General features: G+C 41.4%; 2 protein-coding genes across 6 annotated transcripts in view; one reads left to right on the top strand and one right to left on the bottom strand.

Moving 5' to 3' along the window:
* TNFRSF11B (TNF receptor superfamily member 11b) overlaps window positions 1-17,171 on the bottom strand; it is an 87,387-nt gene extending 70,216 nt beyond the window's left edge. Inside the window, exons 1-3 of the mRNA XM_073330262.1 lie at window positions 17,082-17,171; window positions 12,314-12,643; window positions 8,450-8,612 (exon numbers count right to left, since the gene is read on the bottom strand). The gene's annotated coding sequence lies outside the window, so the exon portion shown is untranslated. The remainder of the gene's footprint in view (window positions 1-8,449; window positions 8,613-12,313; window positions 12,644-17,081) is intronic.
* COLEC10 (collectin subfamily member 10) overlaps window positions 16,878-20,327 on the top strand; it is a 36,075-nt gene continuing 32,625 nt past the window's right edge. For 3 of the 5 annotated variants that reach the window (XM_073330268.2, XM_073330266.2, XM_073330264.2), the window contains exon 1: window positions 16,887-17,211. In XM_073330268.2, coding sequence (XP_073186369.1) covers window positions 17,199-17,211 — 13 coding nt within the window. In that variant the 5' untranslated portion in view covers window positions 16,887-17,198. Of the gene's footprint in view, window positions 17,212-20,327 lie in introns of all 5 variants that reach the window. The other 2 variants (XM_073330267.2, XM_073330265.2) reach the window with 2 other exon arrangements.

Here is a 20,327-nt window from a genome sequence, read left to right as displayed (position 1 = left end):
TTGGCATGAGAAATTGGAAGTACCACAAGAATTATTAACAGAAATTCTTGGCAGATAATTTGAACAAAAAAGAAACGGATTCAAGAAAATGGCACTTTTTATGGAAAATTTGTGGACACAAAAGGCTAAATGTGTTGAATACATTATTCATTATTAATAATTAAGTCTGCTGCCATGGTAAGGCTTGCTGGGCACATTACATAAAAATGTTGAGCACAATCAGCTGTTGACCTACATTTTTTGGTTTAATACAAGTGTTAAATGGCTGGGACTCTTATTGAAAACAGTTATTCTCAACAAAAGATTGACCTGTCACTAATAGCATCATCAGTATCATCGACGGGTACAGTAGATATTAAAGGAAGAGTCATAAGGACTATGGGTCAAATTTTTCCTTCAGTAATGCACACACCAGTCCCACTGATGTCAATGGAAGAGACAGGTGTGTAACCAGTGGAATAATTTGGTGTCTCTAGATATCAGGGATGCTTGTTAGTCTTGCATACTCAGACCAATTTGATCTTAAGTGTGTTTTCAACCCTTCTTTTCTTTTATCCAATCCCTGGTGCTCTAGATGGAGAGAAGAGAGCATGCAAGAGGGGGTTCTTAGGAGTGGCCCAGTAATTCACAGCAAAACACCTGAAAATTCTTCAGAGGTAGGCATAGGTGCTGGAACTAGGGGGTGCTTGAAGTGGTTTCCATCATAAGTGGTTTACAGTTCAGTTCAATGTCTCTCAGCACCCCCACTATACACATTTTTCCAGAACCCCTGGAGGTAGCTCTCCAAGAAAGGAAAGGCCATCCCAATACCCACTCAGTTATTTATCACCTAAATAAAGTGACTTTTTCTGTCCAGGAATTATCAGCTAAATAAAGTGACTATTTCTGTCTAGGAAATATCAAGAAAATCTTACTCTGTATGAGACATTAAGACAGAACAAATTGCCAGTGTGGATTCATACTTGCTGTTGACATTCTAGTTTGTGTAGGGAAGAGATAATAAAATAAGTCCAGACATGATAGCAAGAGATGTGACCAGATTAAACATTAAAGGTCCCCGTTTCCTGGGGTTTCCACAGGGCAGGTAGGAAAGTGTCTCCATGAATCCATCTTCCCCTGCATTCCATCGGAAGCAAGCTTCATTCTGCAAGAGGTGTAGCAGTGAGCAACCAGAGGCTCTGCGCGCACAGCCCAGGAAGTATTATGGCACTGGGGCTCCTCTTTTTATGGGCTATCAGCAATTTGCATAGTCTCTCCCTAAGACTGTAAACTCATCCAGGTAGGGACAGTATCTGTCCTTATCTTTTTCTCGGCTTTCTCAGTGTTGGATCTAAGAAAGCCACCATGAAGCAGTGAAAACAAAGTCCCACAGCCTGGGCCCCTCTATCATCTATTTCCCTTGCAAAGCAGAATCACAGTGGTTTCATGCCTTCCACACCCATTCAAGAGGGCAGGATTTGTTCCACTACCATGCATCACCCTGAAAATGTATTCTCTTGGGGTGAACCAAGAGAAGAAAGATCCCTCAAGCTCACCAGGGATAGGTCAAAGGCACTTGAGTGAACACAATAATCCCTAACTAATTTTGCCCCCACTTTTTTATTATTAGTAGTAGCTTAAATTTCCAAAGCACCTGTCACCATAGTATCTAAGTATGAATATTTTCTCAAGCAACATGAGGCTGACAAGAGGGACACATTTTACAGCAATATCTTGTCAGGTCTCAAAGTCAGTTTTAAACAAACACTTATAGTTGTGAATGTGAGGAGTCCAAATGCCTTTGGGCATTGTGTCAAAAAGCTTTTACTAAGAAAGTGTGAATATAAGCAGATCCAGTGAATGCAAAAAAAATTTTTATATTAACATGGTTTTTGTACACTGATCAAGAGCTGTTCAGGCAGGGGCTTGTCTCAACAATTTTGCTGGGTCTTTTAACCGCTATTGATGCTGTAGTAATCATAGAATTATAGAATAGTATGACTGGAAGGGACCTCGAAAGTTCTTCTAGTCCAATACCCTGCACACAAGGCAGGACTAAGTATTATCTAGACTATCTCTGACAGGTGTGTGTCTAACCTGCTCTTAAAAATCTCCAATAATGGAGATTCCACCACCTACCTAGGCAAGTTATTCCAGTACTTAACCACCCTGACAGTTAGGAAGTTTTTCCCTAATGTCCAACCTAAACCCCCCTTGCTGCAATTTAAGCCCATTGCTTCTTGTCCTAGCCTCAGAGGTTTAGGAGAACAATTTTTCTCCTTCCTCCTTATAACAACCTTTTAGGTACTTCAAAACTGTTATCGTGTCGTCCCCCCCCCCCCCTCAGTCTTCTCTTCTGCAGACTAAACAAAGCCAATGTTTTCAATCTTCCCTCATAGGTCATGTTTTCTAGACCTTTAATCATTTTTGTTGCTCTTCTCTGGTCTTTCTCCAATTTGGCAACGTCTTTCCTGAAATGGGGCACCCAGAATTGGACACAATACTCTAGTTGAGGTCTAATCAGCACGGAGAAGAGCAGAAGCATTACTTCTTGTGTCTTGCTTACAACATTCCTGCTAATAGAGCCCAGAATGATGTTTGCTTTTTTTGCAACAGTGTTACACTATTGACTCATATTTAGCTTGTGATCCACTATGACTCCCATATCCCTTTCTGCAGTACTCCTTCCTAGGCAGTCATCTCCCATTTTGTATGTGTGCAACTGATTGTTCCTTTGTATGTGGAGTACTTTGCATTTGTCCTTATTGAATTTCATCCTATTTACTTCAGACCATTTCTCCAGTTTTTCCAGATCATTTTGAATTTTAATCCTATCTTCCAAAGCACTTTCAGCCCCTCTCAGCTTGTTATGGTCCACAAACTTTATAAGTGTACTCTCTATGCCATCATCTAAATCATTGATGAAGATATTGAACAGAACCGGACGCAGAACTGATCCCTGCAGGACTCCACTTGTTATGCCCTTCCAGCTTGACTGTGAACCACTGATAACTACTCTCTGGAAATAGGTTTCAGAGTAACAGCCGTGTTAGTCTGTATTCGCAAAAAGAAAAGGAGTACTTGTGGCACCTTAGAGACTAACCAATTTATTTGAGCATGAGCTTTCGTGAGCTACAGCTCACTTCATCGGATGCGTACCGTGGAAATAGTTTTCCAACCAGCTATGCACCCACCTTATAGTAGCTCCTTCTAGGTTGCATTTCTCTAGTTTATTGATGAGACGGTTATGCAAGACAGGCCTTACTAAAGCCAAGATATACCACATCTACCCTTTCCTGCCTATCCACAAGGCTTGTTACCTTGTCAAAGAAAACTATGAGGTTGGTATGACATGATTTGTTCTTGACAAATCCAGGTTGACTGTTATTTATCACCTTATTATCTTATCTTATTACCCCTGGAATGTCACCTGTCTTCCATGACTTTTCAAAGATAATTGCTAATGGTTCTGATATCTCCTCCGTCAGCTCCTTGAGTATTCTAGAATGTATTTCATCAGGCCCTGGTGACTTGAAAACTTCTAACTTGTCGAAGTAATTTTAAACTTGTTCTTTCCCTATTTTAGCCTCTGATCCTATCTCATTTTTCACGAGAATTTGTTTAGATAATTGCTACTAAAACATTTTGGTGAAAACTGAAACAAAAATGTAATTTAGCACTTCTGCCATTTCCATATTTTCTGTTATTATTTCCTTCACCTCCCACAACCCCTTGAGTAATGGGCCTACCATGTCCTTGGTCTTCCTCTTGCTTCCAACGTATTTGTAGAATGTTTTCTTATTACCCTTTATGTCTCTAGTTAGTTTAATCTTGTTGTGTGCCTTGGCCTTTCTAATTTTGCCCCTACATACTTGTGTTGTTCGTTTATATTTATCCTTTGTAATTTGACGTAGTTTCCACTTTTTTCAGGATTCTTTTTTGAATTTTAGATAATTGAAGATGTCCTGGATAAGCCAGAGTAGTCTCTTCCTATACTTCCTATGCAAGCTACACAGTGGCATAGTTTGCTCTTTTGCCCTTAATAAAGTCTCTTTGAAAAACTGCAAACTCTCTTGAACTGTTTTTCCCCTTAGACTTGCTTCCCAAGTGATCTTACCGACTAGCACCCTGAGTTTGCTAAACTCTGCCTTTCTAAAGTCCATTTTCTTTATTGTGCTGTTTTCCCTCCTATCATTCCTCAGAATCATGAAGTCTATCATTTCATGATCACTTTCACCCAAACTGCCTTCCACTTTCAAATTCTCAACCAGGTCCTCCCTATTTGTCAAAATCAAATCTAGACCAGCCTCTCCCCTAGTGGCTTTCTCCACCTTCTGAAATAAAAACTTGTCTCCAATACATTCCCTGTGCTGGGCCCAAGAAGGTGGTGTAAGGAAGTCTGACCTCCCCCAAACTCCCCCTTCACTGCTGCTCTTCCAGCAGCTATCAACCTGATGCTTTGGTGGAAGCATGGGCCCAACCTTAGAACATTTGTGTTCAATTGCTACTTTGGCAGGCTGCCAACATTTTCCTGAGCAATGCAAGTGAAATGGGAAATTGTGATTTTTCAGTGTTTGTATGTCAGCAAAACCTTAGCAGAATTCATAGGATAAAGAAAAAGGCACTTCTCTAATTCAAGGCCTACTAACAACAACAGAAGGTGTTAAAGATGATCAAAAAGATCACAAGAATTTTTTGTAATGGAAGGTGTCCGGTGTGACGTTATTAATATAACCTGTGACTGTATAAATCATGGTTGCAACCACTGTTATGTATTTGCAGCAAATATTGTACAAAGGTTGTCGTGTAAGGTGTTTATGGAAAGCTTATGGTTTGCTGGTTATGATTATGCTATCTGGGTGCATGTATCATTTTTGTATTTAAAGTTATAAGTATTGGCTCCATACTGACTGTATTTCAAACTTGTGCTATACTTCTGGGTGACACCCCAGACAGTTTGGCATCAGCACTGCCTAGCCTGCTTGGTGGCCCATTAAGGACCATCAGCTATACAACTGACCCACTGAGAGCCGGCAGACACACCTTGTGACTCAGCAAGGTATGCAGGGGCATGCCTATGGACAGAACTCTAAGGTTTTTCCAGGCCATGTGATGGACAGCTTGTCTTTGTACAAAGAAAGCCGAGACCACATGACAAGAGACTATAAAAAGCTGCTGCAGCTCCTCCATCTGGTCTTCAATCCTGCTTCTTACCTCTGGAGGGACTTTGCTACAAACTGGTGCTCTAAACAAAGGACTGATGACCCACCCCAGCTGTGGATGTACTCCAGAGACTTGATTTGATCCTGCAGTTTATTCCATCACTGCTACAAGCCTGAACCAAGAACTTTGCCATTACTGTATGTCATTGATTCCATTTAACCAATTTTAGCTCGCCTCTATATTTTTCCCTTTTATGAATAAACCTTTAGATTTTAGATTCTAAAGGATTGACAAAAGCATGATTTGTGGGTAAGATCTGATTTGTATATTGACCTGGGTCTGGGCCTTGGTCCTTTGGGATCAAGAGAACCTTTTTTCTTTTACTGGGATATTGGTTTTCATTACCATTCAACCCCCTAACAAGTGGCACTGGTGGTGATACTGGGAAACTGGAGTGTCTAAGTGAATTGCTTGCGAGACTTGTGGTTAACCAGTGGGGCAAAACCAAAGTTTTCTCCATGTGGCTGGTTTGCCTTAGGGGTGGAAAACCCCCAGCCTTGGGCTGTAACTGCCCTGAGCAATTTGTCCTGAATTTACAGTCTCAGTTGTGTCCCACCATGAAAGTGCCCTTACACATGCGAAAGTTTCGCAGCCACTGGGAATCGTCCCAGACCTGCAACACTATGCGGTCCCACCAGTCTGTGCTTGTTTCCCGGGCCCAGAATCGGCGTTCCACAGCATGAACCTGCCCCATTAGCACCATGATGCCTGCATTGCCAGGGCCCCTGCTTTGAGAGAAGTCTGTGTCCATGTCCTCATCACTCTTGTCACCGCGCTGACATCGCCTACTCGCCCGGTTTTGCTTTGCCAGGTTCTGGTGCTGCATATACTGCTGGATAATGCACATGGTGTTTAATGTGCTCCTGATTGCCAAAGTGATCTGAGCGGGCTCCATGCTTGCCGTGGTATGGCGTCTGCACAGAAAAAAGGCGCGGAACGATTGTCTGCCGTTGCTCTGATGGAGGGGCGACTGACGACATGGCTTACAGGGTTGGCTTAGAGGGAATTAAAATCAACAAAGGGGGTGGCTTTACATCAAGGAGAAACAAAAACAGCTGTCACACAGAATGGCCCCCTCAAGGATTGAACTCAAACCCCTGGATTTAGCAGGCCAATGCTCAACCCACTAAGCTATCCCTCCCTCTGGCATTTCAGGCAGGACTTCATGGAGGGGGAGCGGGGAGCAAATGAGTACAAAACAAATCTGGTCTATTTCTTGTTTTGATCCACTCCATCTATCTTTTGCATCTTTGGCTGGCAGCAGATGGTGCAATAGGACTGCTAGCCATCCTCATCTCCTGCCTGCTAACCATGAGATGGTACAATAGGACTGCCTGCAGGACTAAAGAGAATGACCTGGTCGAGTCACTCCTAATTTAGTCCCTGCACCCATATCTGCCCAGGCACTCCTGACCGACCTTACCGAGGCGGTCAGGAGCACCTCAAACATGATGAGGATGATTTTCAGGCCTATTGTACCATCTGCTGCCACAAGGCAATGGGTTGCTGCTGCTGTGTAGCAATGCAGTACCGCGTCTGCCAGCACCCAGGAGACATACAGTGACAGTGAGTTGAGCGGGCTCCATGCTTGCCGTGGTATGGCGTCTGCACAGGTAACTCAGGAAAAAAGGCACAAAATGATTGTCTGCCCTTGCTTTCACGACGGGAGGGAGGGAACGGGGGCCTGACGATATGTACCCAGAACCACCTGCGACAATGTTTTAGCCCCATCAGGCACTGGGATTTCTACCCAGAATTCAAATGGGCAGCGGAGACTGTGGGATAGCTACCCACAGTGCAACACTCCGGAAGTCGACGGTTGCCTCGGTTCTGTGGACACACTCTGCTGACTACATGCACTTAGAGCATTTGTGTGGGAGGACACACAATCGACTGTATAAAATCGCTTTCTACAAAACTGACTTCTATAAATTCAACCTAATTTCGTAGTGTAGACATACCCTAAGTCTAAAACAGACTGCAAAGAGGTACAAATGGATCTCACAAAACTGGGTGACTGGACAACAAAATGGCAGAGGAAATTCAATGTTGATAAATGCAAAGTAATGCACATTGGAAAACATCATCCCAATTATACATATAAAATAATGGGGTCTAAATTAGCTATTTTCCGTCAAGAAAGAGCTCTTGGAGTCATCATGGCTAGTTCTCTGAAAACATCCATTCAATGTGCAGCGGCAGTAAAAAAAGCTAACAGAATGTTGGGAATCATTAGAAAAGGGATAGATAATATTGCTTCTATATAGATCCATAGTATGTCCACATCTTGAATACTTGAATACTGTGTGCAGATCTGGTTACTCTATCTAAAAAAAGATATATTGGAATTGGCAAAGGTTCAGAAAAGGGCAACGAAAATGATTAGGGGTATGGAACATCTCTCATATGAGGAGAGATTAATAAGACTGGGACTTTTCAGCTTGGAAAAGAGATGACTAAGGGGGGATATGATAGAGGTCTATAAAATCATGACAGGTATGGAGAAAGTAAATAAGGAAGTGTTATTTACTCCTTCTCATAACACAAGAACTAGGGGTCACAAAATGAAATTAATAGACAGCAGGTTTAAAACAAACAAAAGGAAGTATTTCTTCACACAATGCACAGTCAACCTGTGGAACTCTTTGCCAAAGGATGTTGTGAAGGCCAAGACTATAACAGGGTTTAAAAAAGAAGTAGATAAGTTCATGGAGGATAGGTCCAATCAATGGCTATTAGCCAGGATGGACAAGAATTTAAAACCATGCTCTGAAGTGTTCCTAGCTTCTGTTTGCCACAAGCAGGGAATAGGCAACAGGAAATGGATCAATTGATGATTACCTGTTCTGTTCATTCCCTCTGAGGCACCCAGCATTGACCACTGTCGAAAGACAGCATACTGGGCTAGATGGACCTTTGGTCTAACCCAATATGGCCGTTCTTATGTTCTTCCTGTTAATGCTACCATATTAGCATAAAGGTGGAATGGGGAGGTCACTTCTGGTCCAGTTAAAGTCAATAAGAGTTTTACTGTTTACTTCAGTGTGAAAAAGGTCGGGAGCCCTGATCATCTTGGATATCTGGCCTGCCTGTATGAATCAGGATATTAGATATATAGTGGAAAAGTCTGAATGTCTGCCATGAATATTCTCAGAAAAGAGATCCTTTTCCTCACCAGTTGCCACACATTCTCTCTCAATGAGCTTTGATGAGGAAACATCCTTTCAAAATAAATTATTTTTCTTACTTGGTTCGTCTTTGGGGATTGCCAGACCTAGGTCTTTCTTGACTCAACAGACCACCAGAAAGTTCAGAGAAGGGACCTTCTACATGACTCTTCTGCAAAAGATTTGGATTTTCCAAATGAGAGCTTACAGTTACATGTTTCTTCCTTTTTCAGTCAGTCAGTACTGCAAAAATAATAGCAGAGAAAGCAAGAGATTATGTTAATAGTTCCCAAATGACTAAAAAGAACACATAGATGCAGATGACAACAGATTTTCTTATGAAGCCAAGAAGAGGCGCATTTTGAATTTAGGAGAAAAACGTTTGTAACATTCCCATTTATCAAGATATATTGGAAAGTTTGTGTTCAAATAATTCTCTTTGAATTACTGGCAAAATTTATCAAGGCATCCAGCATAGAACATCTGATACAGGTTATAGGGAATTTGCCTTGTGGAATTGGCTCAGAAGTTTAAAATCCATTTAAGGAAACACATCTACACAACTATTTTTTCCTGTAAGATTAAAAAAACAAAACAAAAACAGACTGATGCTCTTCAACCATCCAAGAACATCTGTATAGTCAGCACTGACATTTTCCTTTCTGTGATAGATTTATTAGAAACCTTGCTTTTACTGACCACTTTAAAGTATAACCAAATCCATAAATATCACTCTCACTGACCAATTTTTGCTGGTCTCCAACAGGTTGCACCACATAATCAAATGCACAGGGCTGTATTCCTGCTAAGACAATGATGGAACCAGCTGTATCTGCCCCCTTGTTTGGGATGTTGCTTACATATAATGTGAGTTTTAATATTAAACACAACAGCTTCTCCTTGTGATTGCTCCCTAAGAAACTGGCTTCATGCCTATGTTTTACATAGGCCTCAAGAGCTTCTGCACTAGACTTAACTCAGATTGATGAGCCATATCAGAAGGAAAGCCCTGAAGGACAGAAAATCCTGTTGCCTGACAAAAAAGTGTAGAACAGTCTTCATGAGAAACAATTCCAGATGATTCTCAGGATCTTTATTACATGATTTGCTGTTTTTATTCAGTTTATTTCCAAAAACAAAATGAAAAATCATATCTAGGGATTAACATTTCACAAAGTGTTATACAAATATTAATTAAGCTAATGATATCTTGGTGAACTTTGTACATAATTATTATTTCTGTTAAACATATGGGGAAATTGACCCTTATTAAACTCTATAGGAATGTTCCATAGATATTAAACCAATTGGAATTTATAGAAATTGAAGTGAGTTCTATAGCTGTTAGTCTAAAAAGAAATCAAAGTTAGCTGAGAACTACTGTCTTTTAACAGTATTTTTGCACTATCCTATAGAAATCTGTAACAGGAGTATAATTTTCTATTATGTTCTATGGGATTGCCCAAAAAACCAGTGGAAAAGTTAACGTTTTCTATTAAATTCATAGATATTAAGGCCAGGTGGGACTATGCTTATTATCTAGTCTGATAATATAGTCTCCAGTTGGGACTATGGTTATTATCTAGTCTGATATATAGTCTCCTGTATAACATAGGCCATAGAACTTCCCTAAATTAATTCCTCTTTGAACTAGAGCATATGTTTTAGCAAAGGATCCAATCTCGATTTAAAAATTTCCAGCGATGGAGAATCCACTACAACCTTGGTGAGATGGTCCAATTGTTAATTACCTTCACTGTTAAAAATGTACACCTTATTTCTAATCTGTATTTGTCTAGCTTCAACTTCCAGCCACTGGATTTTGTTATATTTCTATCTCCTAGATTAAAGAGCTCTATTAATCAAATTTCTGTTGTCCATGTAGGTATTTATAAAGTACGATCACATCACTTCTGAACCTTCTCTTTGATAAATTAAATAGACTGAGCTCCTTATGTTGCTCACCACTCCTTTACTCATTTTCTTGGCTCTTCTCTGAACCTACTTCCAATTCATCCGCATTCTTCTTGAATGGACACAAACTGGACACAGTATTCAAGTAGCAGTTGCACCAGTGCCAAAAACAGAAGTTGAATAATCTCCCTACTCCTACGCAATATTCTCATGTTTATTTATCCAAACAGTTCATTACTCCTTTCAACCACAGCATTGCTTTGGGAGCTCATGTTCAGCCGGTTATCGACCATAACCCCCAAGTCCTTTTCAGAGTCACTGCTTCTCATTATAGAGAAGACCATCGTTTAAGCATGGCCAATATTCTTTGTTCCTAAATGTATTACCTTACATTTAGACGTACTAAAACTCATATTGTTTGCTTGCACCTAGTCATCAAGCAATACAGATTGCTCTGTAACAGTGACCTGTCTTCATACCACTCCCCTAGTCTTTGTCATTGCAAACTTTATCAGTGATGATTTTATGTTGTCTTCCAGGTCATTGATAAAAATGTTAAATAGAATATGGGCAAGAACCAGTCCCTACAGGACTTACCTAGAAACATGCCCATTTGATTATTAGTCTTCATTTACAATTACATTTTGAGACCTATCAGTTAGCCAGTTTTTAATCTGTTTAAATGTGTGCCACGTTGACTTGGTATTACACTAGTTTCTTATCAAAATATTGTACAGTACCAAGTCAAATACCTTCCAGGAGTGTAACTATCTTGCATCTGTGTTATTGCCTTTATCTGTCACACTTGCAATCTCATCAAAAAATGATAGCAAGTCAAAAAAATGATATCAAAGATCTCAACATCTGGATCCAACCCCTTTAACTGAGATTCCTTGACTAACAAGCAAAGATGAATCAAATAAGAACAACCAAGGTCACTGAAGACAGCCAGATACCATCTTCGCAGTCTCTTCCCATTCAAGGTAATACCAAAGACACCAATACACACAGTTGTGGAGTTGTCAAGTGCGCTATCTACTGCAGTGAACAAAATCTTTGGACCTCCAAACTATTATCCCAAGAGAAGTAGTAAGCAGAGATGGGTCACAATATGTTAGGGCAAGACATTCCCCATTACAACTCATTTTGATTTAGCTAGCAGTATAAAAATATCCTTTCTTTGAGGAAATGTGTCTGTGCAAAAATTGAACTTTTACGTTTAAAGGCAAAAAATATTTTATTCTTGTTGATAAACAACCTGTGCCATCTTTCTGTGAGCATGTGGTGTGACCAGCTTCTAATACTCTATGGGTAAATTGCCCTCTGCCTCCCTAAAGCCCCTCTACTTATTACATTGATTTATATAACACCAGCATATTCTAGCTGCTTTGCAGATAAACCTGAAGACAATACACTGGTACTGAGAAGCTCACAATCTAAGTACAGTCTAAGACCAGGATCCTGCAAAATGATCCACACAGGTAGAGCCGTGCACCTGCCTGGAAAGGTGAGCTATTACCAGCAGGAGGGGGGGGAACCTTTCGTAGTGTAACCCTTCTGCCCATCAGAGTTGGCAGCAACAAGGGCCGGGTTCAATATCTAGGGGATCCATTCCAATAACACAATGCAAACCGGCTCGAGCCCCCACCCAGTGACCTGGGACAAATATATACCACCCCCGCTGGGCGCCTCCAAGAGGCAATACTTCCCTCTCACAAGCACATAGTCTGAGTGTAGCAAAAAGCCTTTTAATAACAGAGAGAAACAATGTGGCATTATGTTGGGGAAACACCACCAACAGGATTCATAACACAACCCATGAGCAAAAAACCCACCCCAAACAAATTGGGGCATGCCCCTTTCCCTTTGGTTCTTGAGTCCGGCAACCCCAAATCACCCAAAGTCCCAAAAGTCCAATGACCCAAAAGTCTCTGTCCCTGGTCAGGGCAGCTCCAGAGTTCGAAAGTTTATCTGCGGAGCTTTACCTCCCAACCTGGGTGGAGATGGGACGGGGGTAAGAGGCACCTTACGTGATCTGAAGCTGACCGCCCCACAGCTCCATAGTGGCGCTCCGCTCCGCCAGCCGCCCCACGAACTCCTTCGCTTAGCTCCGCTCCACGGCCCACAAGCAGCTCCCGCCGTCCCACGAACTGCTCCACCAGCCTGTCCACAAGGCACTCCAGCCGTCCCGCAAACTGCTCCACAATCTATCTTCAGGCTCCCCCACTACTTAACACAACGCTCAGTGATTTCAGCTCTTAGTCAGTTCAGCTCTTTGGTGAATTCAGCTTGTAGTAGGGGAGCCTCAGTGCTGGTGCACTAGTAGCTCAAAGTGAGCTCAGCAGCCTGTAACTAGACTCCTAATAAAAATCAAAATTAGCTCTGATATTCCACAGTGGAGAGAGGAGGAAGTGCAATCAGCATGTAAGGCCCTCACCAAGGGGCCCATACCACCAAGTATTAATACTTGTCCCCAGCCTCTCTCCAGTCACAGAGTTTTAAAACCCATGACCCTTGCCTAGGGAGTGCTACTTAGTTGATGGTGAGTCCCTCCATCATAACAAAAGGCCAAGTACAGTTCCAAGCACAGTTCCCATAATCAGGGTAATAACAATTTATTCTTCCTGCCCCAATAACAGAGACACTGGGGATCCCACAGCAGCCAAAGTGACCATTTGGGCAGCTATGGCCTCATTCTAGGCGGGGTGGGTGTGCCTATGCAAATGAGATCGGCCCCTGAAGTTCTTTTCCACAACTTGCCACACCTCACCACCAGATGTCAGGGTGGAGCTCATCCTGACACTGCTTACAGTAGTGATAATCAAGGTGGGCCATTTCCAGCAGTTGACAAGAACGTCTGAGGAACAGTGTGTTGGGGGGAAGAGGAGGAGGGATAAATGGTTTATTGAAAGCAGGGAATTACTATTTGAAACAAAAAGAAAAGGAGTACTTGTGGCACCTTAGAGACTAACAAATGTATTTGAGCATAAGCTTTCGTGAGCTACAGCTCACTTAGTCGGATGCATTCAAACAAAGTTTGTTTCCAAAAAGCGTACCAAATAGGTCTATGTTCTTTGGAAACACAGAAGTTGTTCCCTATGACCCATACTATTTTCTGAAAAATTACAGTAGACTGACTCATGCAGGTTTATATTGTTCTCCATTTAAATACTGTTTTTTTGGCTAAGTGGTAGCTATTTCAGTGGTTACCTTTTGGTTTGATGGTTTGTTTTTTTATAGGGAAGAGAAAGTTTACCCAAATTATAAGCCACTGCCAGTACTGCCTGAGGGAAAATGTCATCTTGACATTGATTTCATTAGGGAATGAATCATGCAGCCATATAACTTAGCAGCACTGTCTGTCTAGATTTGTGATGTGTTTTGTTTCTGTTAATACGAAGTTTGGCACTTGAAAAAATGTGTGATGTCTGGTCTTATGTGTATTTATAGTTTATCCCATGTTTACTAACAATTCTACTCTGTGTGTCATTCATGTCTGGCATATGCATCATCAGTAGTTCCATTTCAATATAGAAACCCATAATTTCCTTTTATATTTTGTCCATATGCATCATTTTTGTGGCTGCACTTTGTCTATGATAAGGTATTATCAGAATGCATGCTTAATGACAGAAACCATAATATGTTCCATATATAGTACTTTATGGTTATTGTAAACTGGCGTTTGACACACATTTATGATTTAGATCATTAATGGCTGTTTGCATCACCGATATGACCCCTTGCATCACTTTTTAAAAAACCAGTGACACACTCCTTTACAGATTCCCTTTAGCTCAGCTAATTCAAAGAAAATCAGAAAACCAAATCTTTAATCAGGACAGATTCACATTCTAAATAGTGAATAGGATTTAAAGGCTTTCTTGTGGCCAGAATCTGCTACCTTGAATTACCACTTAGGTAGGTATTACTTTTAGGAGTAAGAGTTGTAGAATCAGGGCAGCAGTAAACTCAGCATAACATATGTTTCTAGTCTATGTTTTAATCCTTTGCAATTGACTAATAGATGGATTGTGTCTTCTCATTTATCTTTTATTTCTTTTAGATCAGTTGGTTTCTTTGTTTCCCCTCTTTGTTCTTAATTGCTTGCTTTTGTTCATCATTATATAGAGAGTGCTTGATGCTGTACAGACATATAGGAGGTCAGCATGAGTTTGCAATCTCGGTTTAGGACTCTATTCAGCCAATCACATCTCTTGCCTGTCACCCCTTAAAGTGCAGGATTCCATGACTTTCTCTGGTGCTGGGGTGGTGTAGAATGTCAAGACACACCACCCCCACACCTATGTATGAAAGAGGTCCATTCTAATGACCTCAGAAAGAGTCAGCCCAGGGTGGTACTGAGCGCATATTGACACCCACATGCAGGGATAGTCTCTCAGGAATAAATGACTCATTCCACATCCTCCGTAAAGTGAAACACATGCTTTCTGTGAATCCCTTTTGGTTTCACTCATTCACTCATAAAGAAATTGTTTTCATAGAGAAGAGACTGATTGCAGCAAAGGAGCGGGCACTAGCAGCAGTAAGCAGGATGCTAATCTAAGTCCATCTTCAGTGTTCATCTGTGCCCTAGTGAAATTGGCTTACCACTTATGTGAGTAGGCACTACTCCATCCTACCACATGGGTATTAGAATGGGTACCTAAATGATCATGTGCATACATTGACTGTGGGCAACAAGGGCAGGATTCCAAGCCCAGGAATGTGGACACAGCTGCATGTCTTGCTCATGTGGACATATTCTGTAGTTAATGAGCCATGTCAACAACACAGAGATGGATTCACTGAGCGATCAGCCAAACTGCCTCCACCGCCGTGCAAAGTGAGTTTTTTGCATCTCAGGGACCAGAATGTGTGTTGCACAAGGACTGGGGAGGAGAGATTTCATGATATTACTTTATTCATTTTGTCACATTCAAACCCTGTGAATCACCATCATTCTTGATGTGGGAAATAAGCATTTAAAAGGTACCATACCAGGTATGTGATGCAGCATTGTGTGTGCTTTTTATGGCACATACCTGTTATGCACTGTGGATGGGAACTGGTTAATATTAGAAATGGTCTGGCATTGAGAACCCAGACCCCTGGAAGAATTCAGATCTTAATCTAGCTCTGAACTATGCAGCTCATGCCAAGTTCTAGTTATTACCCAGGGCTTTAGGTCTCTCCACTGGAAACAAAGAATTAAAATATATCTAAGTTAGGATAAAAACACATTAGCATGCAGTGCTTTGGATTAGGCAATATTGGTCAGAAATGTATAATTCCTAATGTAAAGTCCTTGGAGATCTGGACCTTGAACTGAAAAAGAGTGTGGTTCATATTAATAAAACATTGTTCCAGCTGGATCTAGATAAGAAACATTTGAAGAAATTAAGATGTTGGATAAGATTTTACCTACGCTATCTCTCTCTGGCACTGATTTAATGTTATTTCTAAATACAAATTCCATTACCCATCAGCTTAGAATTCCAATGATTAAACAATGCCAAAGGGCAAAATCTGGAGATGGTTGAAATACTTCTGTGACTTATGAACATTTCTTGTATACCCAGGACTAAATATGTAAGTGCAGGCAGTAGATTAATTGTAGAGCAAAGCACCTAAATGTATGGAATGTGAAACATGAGGGGGAAATAGCTTGTAGTTTTGGTTATCCTATCCCAAGAACATATTCTGAAAACACCTGCTATTTGCTTCACACTGGTACATTCCAATGGGAAATTACTAACCAGAAGTACTTTAATGAGCCCCGGAGATAAAATTTATTTCTGTCACAGATGGCTGGACAATGTCTAGAGAGGTGTGAACTTCTCCAGAAGCAGAGAAATCACTACATACTAGTACTGAATTGTACACTTGTGTGTTATGCAAGGCGACATTATAACAAATCCATGTAATACAAAAAACAACAATGACTGTGTAAATCAGATATGCACATGAACCTGGGACTAGCACCTGGTCTTTCAGATCCAAAATCACAAGCCTCTACCACTTAAGACAAAGGAGAACTGTATCTACTAGTAAGTCCCTTAGCCTCTGTGTGCCAGACACTAGATGGCTGTATAAGACATTCATAAAACACGCACAGAGCTGTAAGGGGTTTTGTGTTACAGAGCCAATATACCCCACGCTGCACAATGATGTGACCCAAGAAGCGAAGAAGCCTTCAGCTAGGACACAGACTGTGCTAGACATGGACTATGCTAGAGTTGGAACTGTGTTAGCTAGAAGTCTATTTAAACAAATATTTTACTAGCAGGATACCAACACAGTGTTCTAGGCCACATTTTGCCAAACTGTGCTTCAGAATGCACTCTAAACCTTCAAGGTTTCTCTAGTTCCCAGTGGGTCCTGCTCCCACTTACTCGTTCCCCACCCCAACAATGCAGTGCTCTCTTCACTTCCCACCTGAGTCCCTTTGGGTTTTTTTCCCCCCTTCTTAATTTGCAGGCCAAAAATTACTGAAGCAGCTAGAATGAGTTCAGAAATTACTCTGGACCACCAGCTGCCTCCTCTCTCCTCTGCCTGCTCTACCATGCACCACTTTATAAAGTGTTTTGAGATTTGCAGATGTAAAATTCTAGAGAAGTTCTAAGAAAGCACTTCAGGGCAGGGACCCTTGTTTGGAAAGTGCCTAGCACAGTTTTGATTGGTTAAGGTATAACTAGGCAGGTATAGCTATTTACTATATAAACTGGGGTCCAAGAAGGAGACCCGCAGAAGGAACAGAATAAGAAGCAGGAAAGACCTGGAAGAAGAAGAACTCACCTCTAAGGCACAGCCTAAGATCAGAACTGCTAAGAATCCTCTGCATGACCATGACGTGCAGCAACCAGAATACAGACAAGAGTGACCTTGCCTGGCCAACAGGGAAAGTCCGCCTGCATGATCAGGATTGGTGAGCATAACATTTTGCTTGTTAATTGTTAATAAATAGAGGAAAAGTATATTACTGTGTAAGGCTCTTTTGCTGGTAAAAGGTCATGCAAACCCGTAAAGAGTATGCCCTGAGCCCTAGGAATTAGGAAAGGGACAGGTGAGTACTTAAATTAACCAGATTATGCACTGAGCCCTGGGAGCTGGTGACCCTGAGCCCTGGCAATTGGGAAAGGGTGGGTTTGTCTAAATCAAGTGGGTCACGCCTTGAGCCTTGGGAACTGGGTAAGGGTGGGTGCCCTAGTGCGTGTGTAACAGAGAATTTGTGTGGGTAACAAGTTTGGATGACATCATACACTAAATAGTGAAAAAAGATAAATAAATAACTAAGCAAGTGCGTGTGTGTTTGTGTGTGTGGGGGTGTTATGTTCCAGGCACACACACACAGACACACACGCATTAGATAAAATCATAAATTACTCTTGCTGGAAGGTTGCAATGTAACACTTCTTTATTTCTTAGAATTCAGAACAATAACACACAAGAACCCAAAACAGAAAGCACAACCCACTCCACCTGACTCTAGCCTGGCTCTCTGATCACTGACTCTGCTGGGCCCACATCCCTTGCTTCCTTACAAAGCCCTCTAGTCTGCAGGCAGGACCAGAAATAACCACTGAGCATTTAAAGTTTTAACACGATTTATAATACACCACCATGTGTTTGGTAGCAACATTTAAAACAAAGGGGGATAGGCAGAACACAACAGCCAGAATGCTGGAAGAGGGAGACAGGGACAGACTTGGCCAGAGAATCTGATGGCTAATGGTGCTCAGTACTATCACTGCAGTTCTGGAAGTGGAGCTTTCGCTGAGGAGCTTTGCTGTTGGTTTTGCCATTATTGTTCAAGGTAAACAGGACTTGTGTACAAGATGGGTGAAATTTGGCCCTATGTAGAGAGGCAGCACAAGGCTTAGGTGTTAGGATGAAATTCAGCCCTAAGCAGAGAACCAGCATAAGGTCTACGTCTTGTGCTGGCTCTCTATATAAGGCCAAATTTCACCCTCTGTCAATAACTTCTCTCCCAGCAATGAACAAACCTCCTCCAAAGTCCCAAACACTGCCTATCCTTCAGTGGAGGGGACAATAGTGTGTTAGGGTGTATGCCATACTGACTTCTTGTCAGTTCCCCCTTTCCCCCCAAGATCCTTGGTCTATCTGTGCTTTAATATATTAAAATACATGTTGTCACCCTAAACTTAGCTTTTGTGGAGAAGAAGAAAATGCTCGCTCTCCCAGGGGGATTCTCAGTTCCCATCTTTTGTGCATGATTCCCTTCCTCCCCCTGCCAATACAAGGGTGGTATCATCAAGCACTGAGAGATGATACTTGAAGATACCAGGTTAACTCCATTTAGGTTGGAAGCAGTGCATTTCCTGCTATAAATGGAGGGCTGTTTCCAACTATAAAAGTTTTGAGAGTTCTACCCTGCAATTGTTTTGTTCCTTGTATATAGTGTTTAGAGATGGGTCTCAAACCAGACCCGTGGATCTGAACTGATGGGGAAGCTCAGATTCAGGTCTGGATTCTGCATCTGGCCCCTGTGTTGACAACGTGAAATACTAGCACTCCAAACCACCTTTGGAATGGCCAAATTGCAGATCTGGATCCTAATCCTGTGACTCGGGCCCATTATTAGATTTTTGAAGGGAGAATGATATGCAAGTGAAAAAAAAAAGATATCTGAGATAGGGCTCCTCTCTCAAATGTAAACAGAGTTAAATTTGTGTCATGAAGCAGCGGGCTTAGTTTTCTAAAGGAGGCATGGTTCCCAGAAGGAATTACATAAATATTTATGAAAATGAAGCAGGAAATATTTTCCCAGGGTAGGACACTTATTCAGTGCTACTCAGGTCAGCAAGAGCTGGAGGCTATTTTGTAAGTCATTCACTGGAACTGAATCACTGCCTGCTTGTTTGCTGGGTTCTGTTCTGACATAGGAACAGGCTGCACTCTAACACAAATTATGAAACAATTGCAGCTTTTCCCTTTATATATATACCTTTATATATATATATAACAGAACTTGGAATTCCTTTTTTTTAAAACAACCCCAATGTTTGGCAGTATCTATGTGTGTTTCCATGGACAGCCATAAGGGTGACATTAGTTAATATCAGGACTTTCATGGAGTCTCATGAGAGTATTATTGTAGCCAACAGTCATTTTCAGTAACAGGAAAAACTTGAAGTGCTCTGTGGCCAACTGCTTGAACTGACAATAGGGATGAAATTAACCTAGATGTTCCTGTTAATGTGGTGTGATTCCTGGGAGGTGTGAATAAGCGTGAAGAGGGCCTGTTGCTGCATATTTTATACACCCCACTGAAGTGGGCTTTAAGTAAGAACTGACCATATATTATTTTCAGGCCACATGTTTGAAGATCTATAATAAATGTAGGCTTTGATCTTGTAAATCCTTGCACGCTGCATAACTAGGGACACAAGGCTGTGACGTCCCAGTATAAGTGTGAGCAGAGGCTAAGCGTAACTTGGATATGTTTGAACAATGCAACATAAGCAAGGCCAGAATGGATATTAGGCCATTGTCACCAAGACGGCTGGGTCACGTGTAACCTCTTGAATATCATGTTGGAAGTTATGTGAGACTATTGCAGACTATCTTAAAATCTCTATTTAATTGACTGTACAGGCAACAAGACTTGGGATGAATTCTTTTAATCAGCTGTAAAGTGCAGTTCTTTCTGGAAGCTGTTTGCCGATGCTCATAAAGCTGTTTGCTTACGTTATTCCAGTCACTGCCCGAGTCTCTGACTGGAATAACGTAGTGCAGAGCTGCTGTTTACAGACTACAGCCACATAAAGCAAATGTTATAAAATATGACATGGTGTCAGAACACAAAGGGTCAGATTTTAAATGAGAAATCAATGAGAATTAGGCACCTAAATCCCAATCTGGGCCTAAAAGCTTTAAAATACCTTCCCCCCGCCCCGTCTCTTGTGTGCCATATCATACCATTCTATTTCCCTCTATTCTTTCCTTCTCTAATCAGTTCCAAGCTTTGACAGTATTGGAATTAACTTAATATCTGGTATGGCAGGCTGGAAAGTCTTGTCC

The sequence above is a fragment of the Lepidochelys kempii genome, chromosome 2 (genome assembly GCF_965140285.1).
Source record: "Lepidochelys kempii isolate rLepKem1 chromosome 2, rLepKem1.hap1, whole genome shotgun sequence".
Classification (NCBI taxonomy): Eukaryota; Metazoa; Chordata; order Testudines; family Cheloniidae; genus Lepidochelys; species Lepidochelys kempii.
This window is presented reverse-complemented; position numbering and strand designations above follow the sequence as displayed.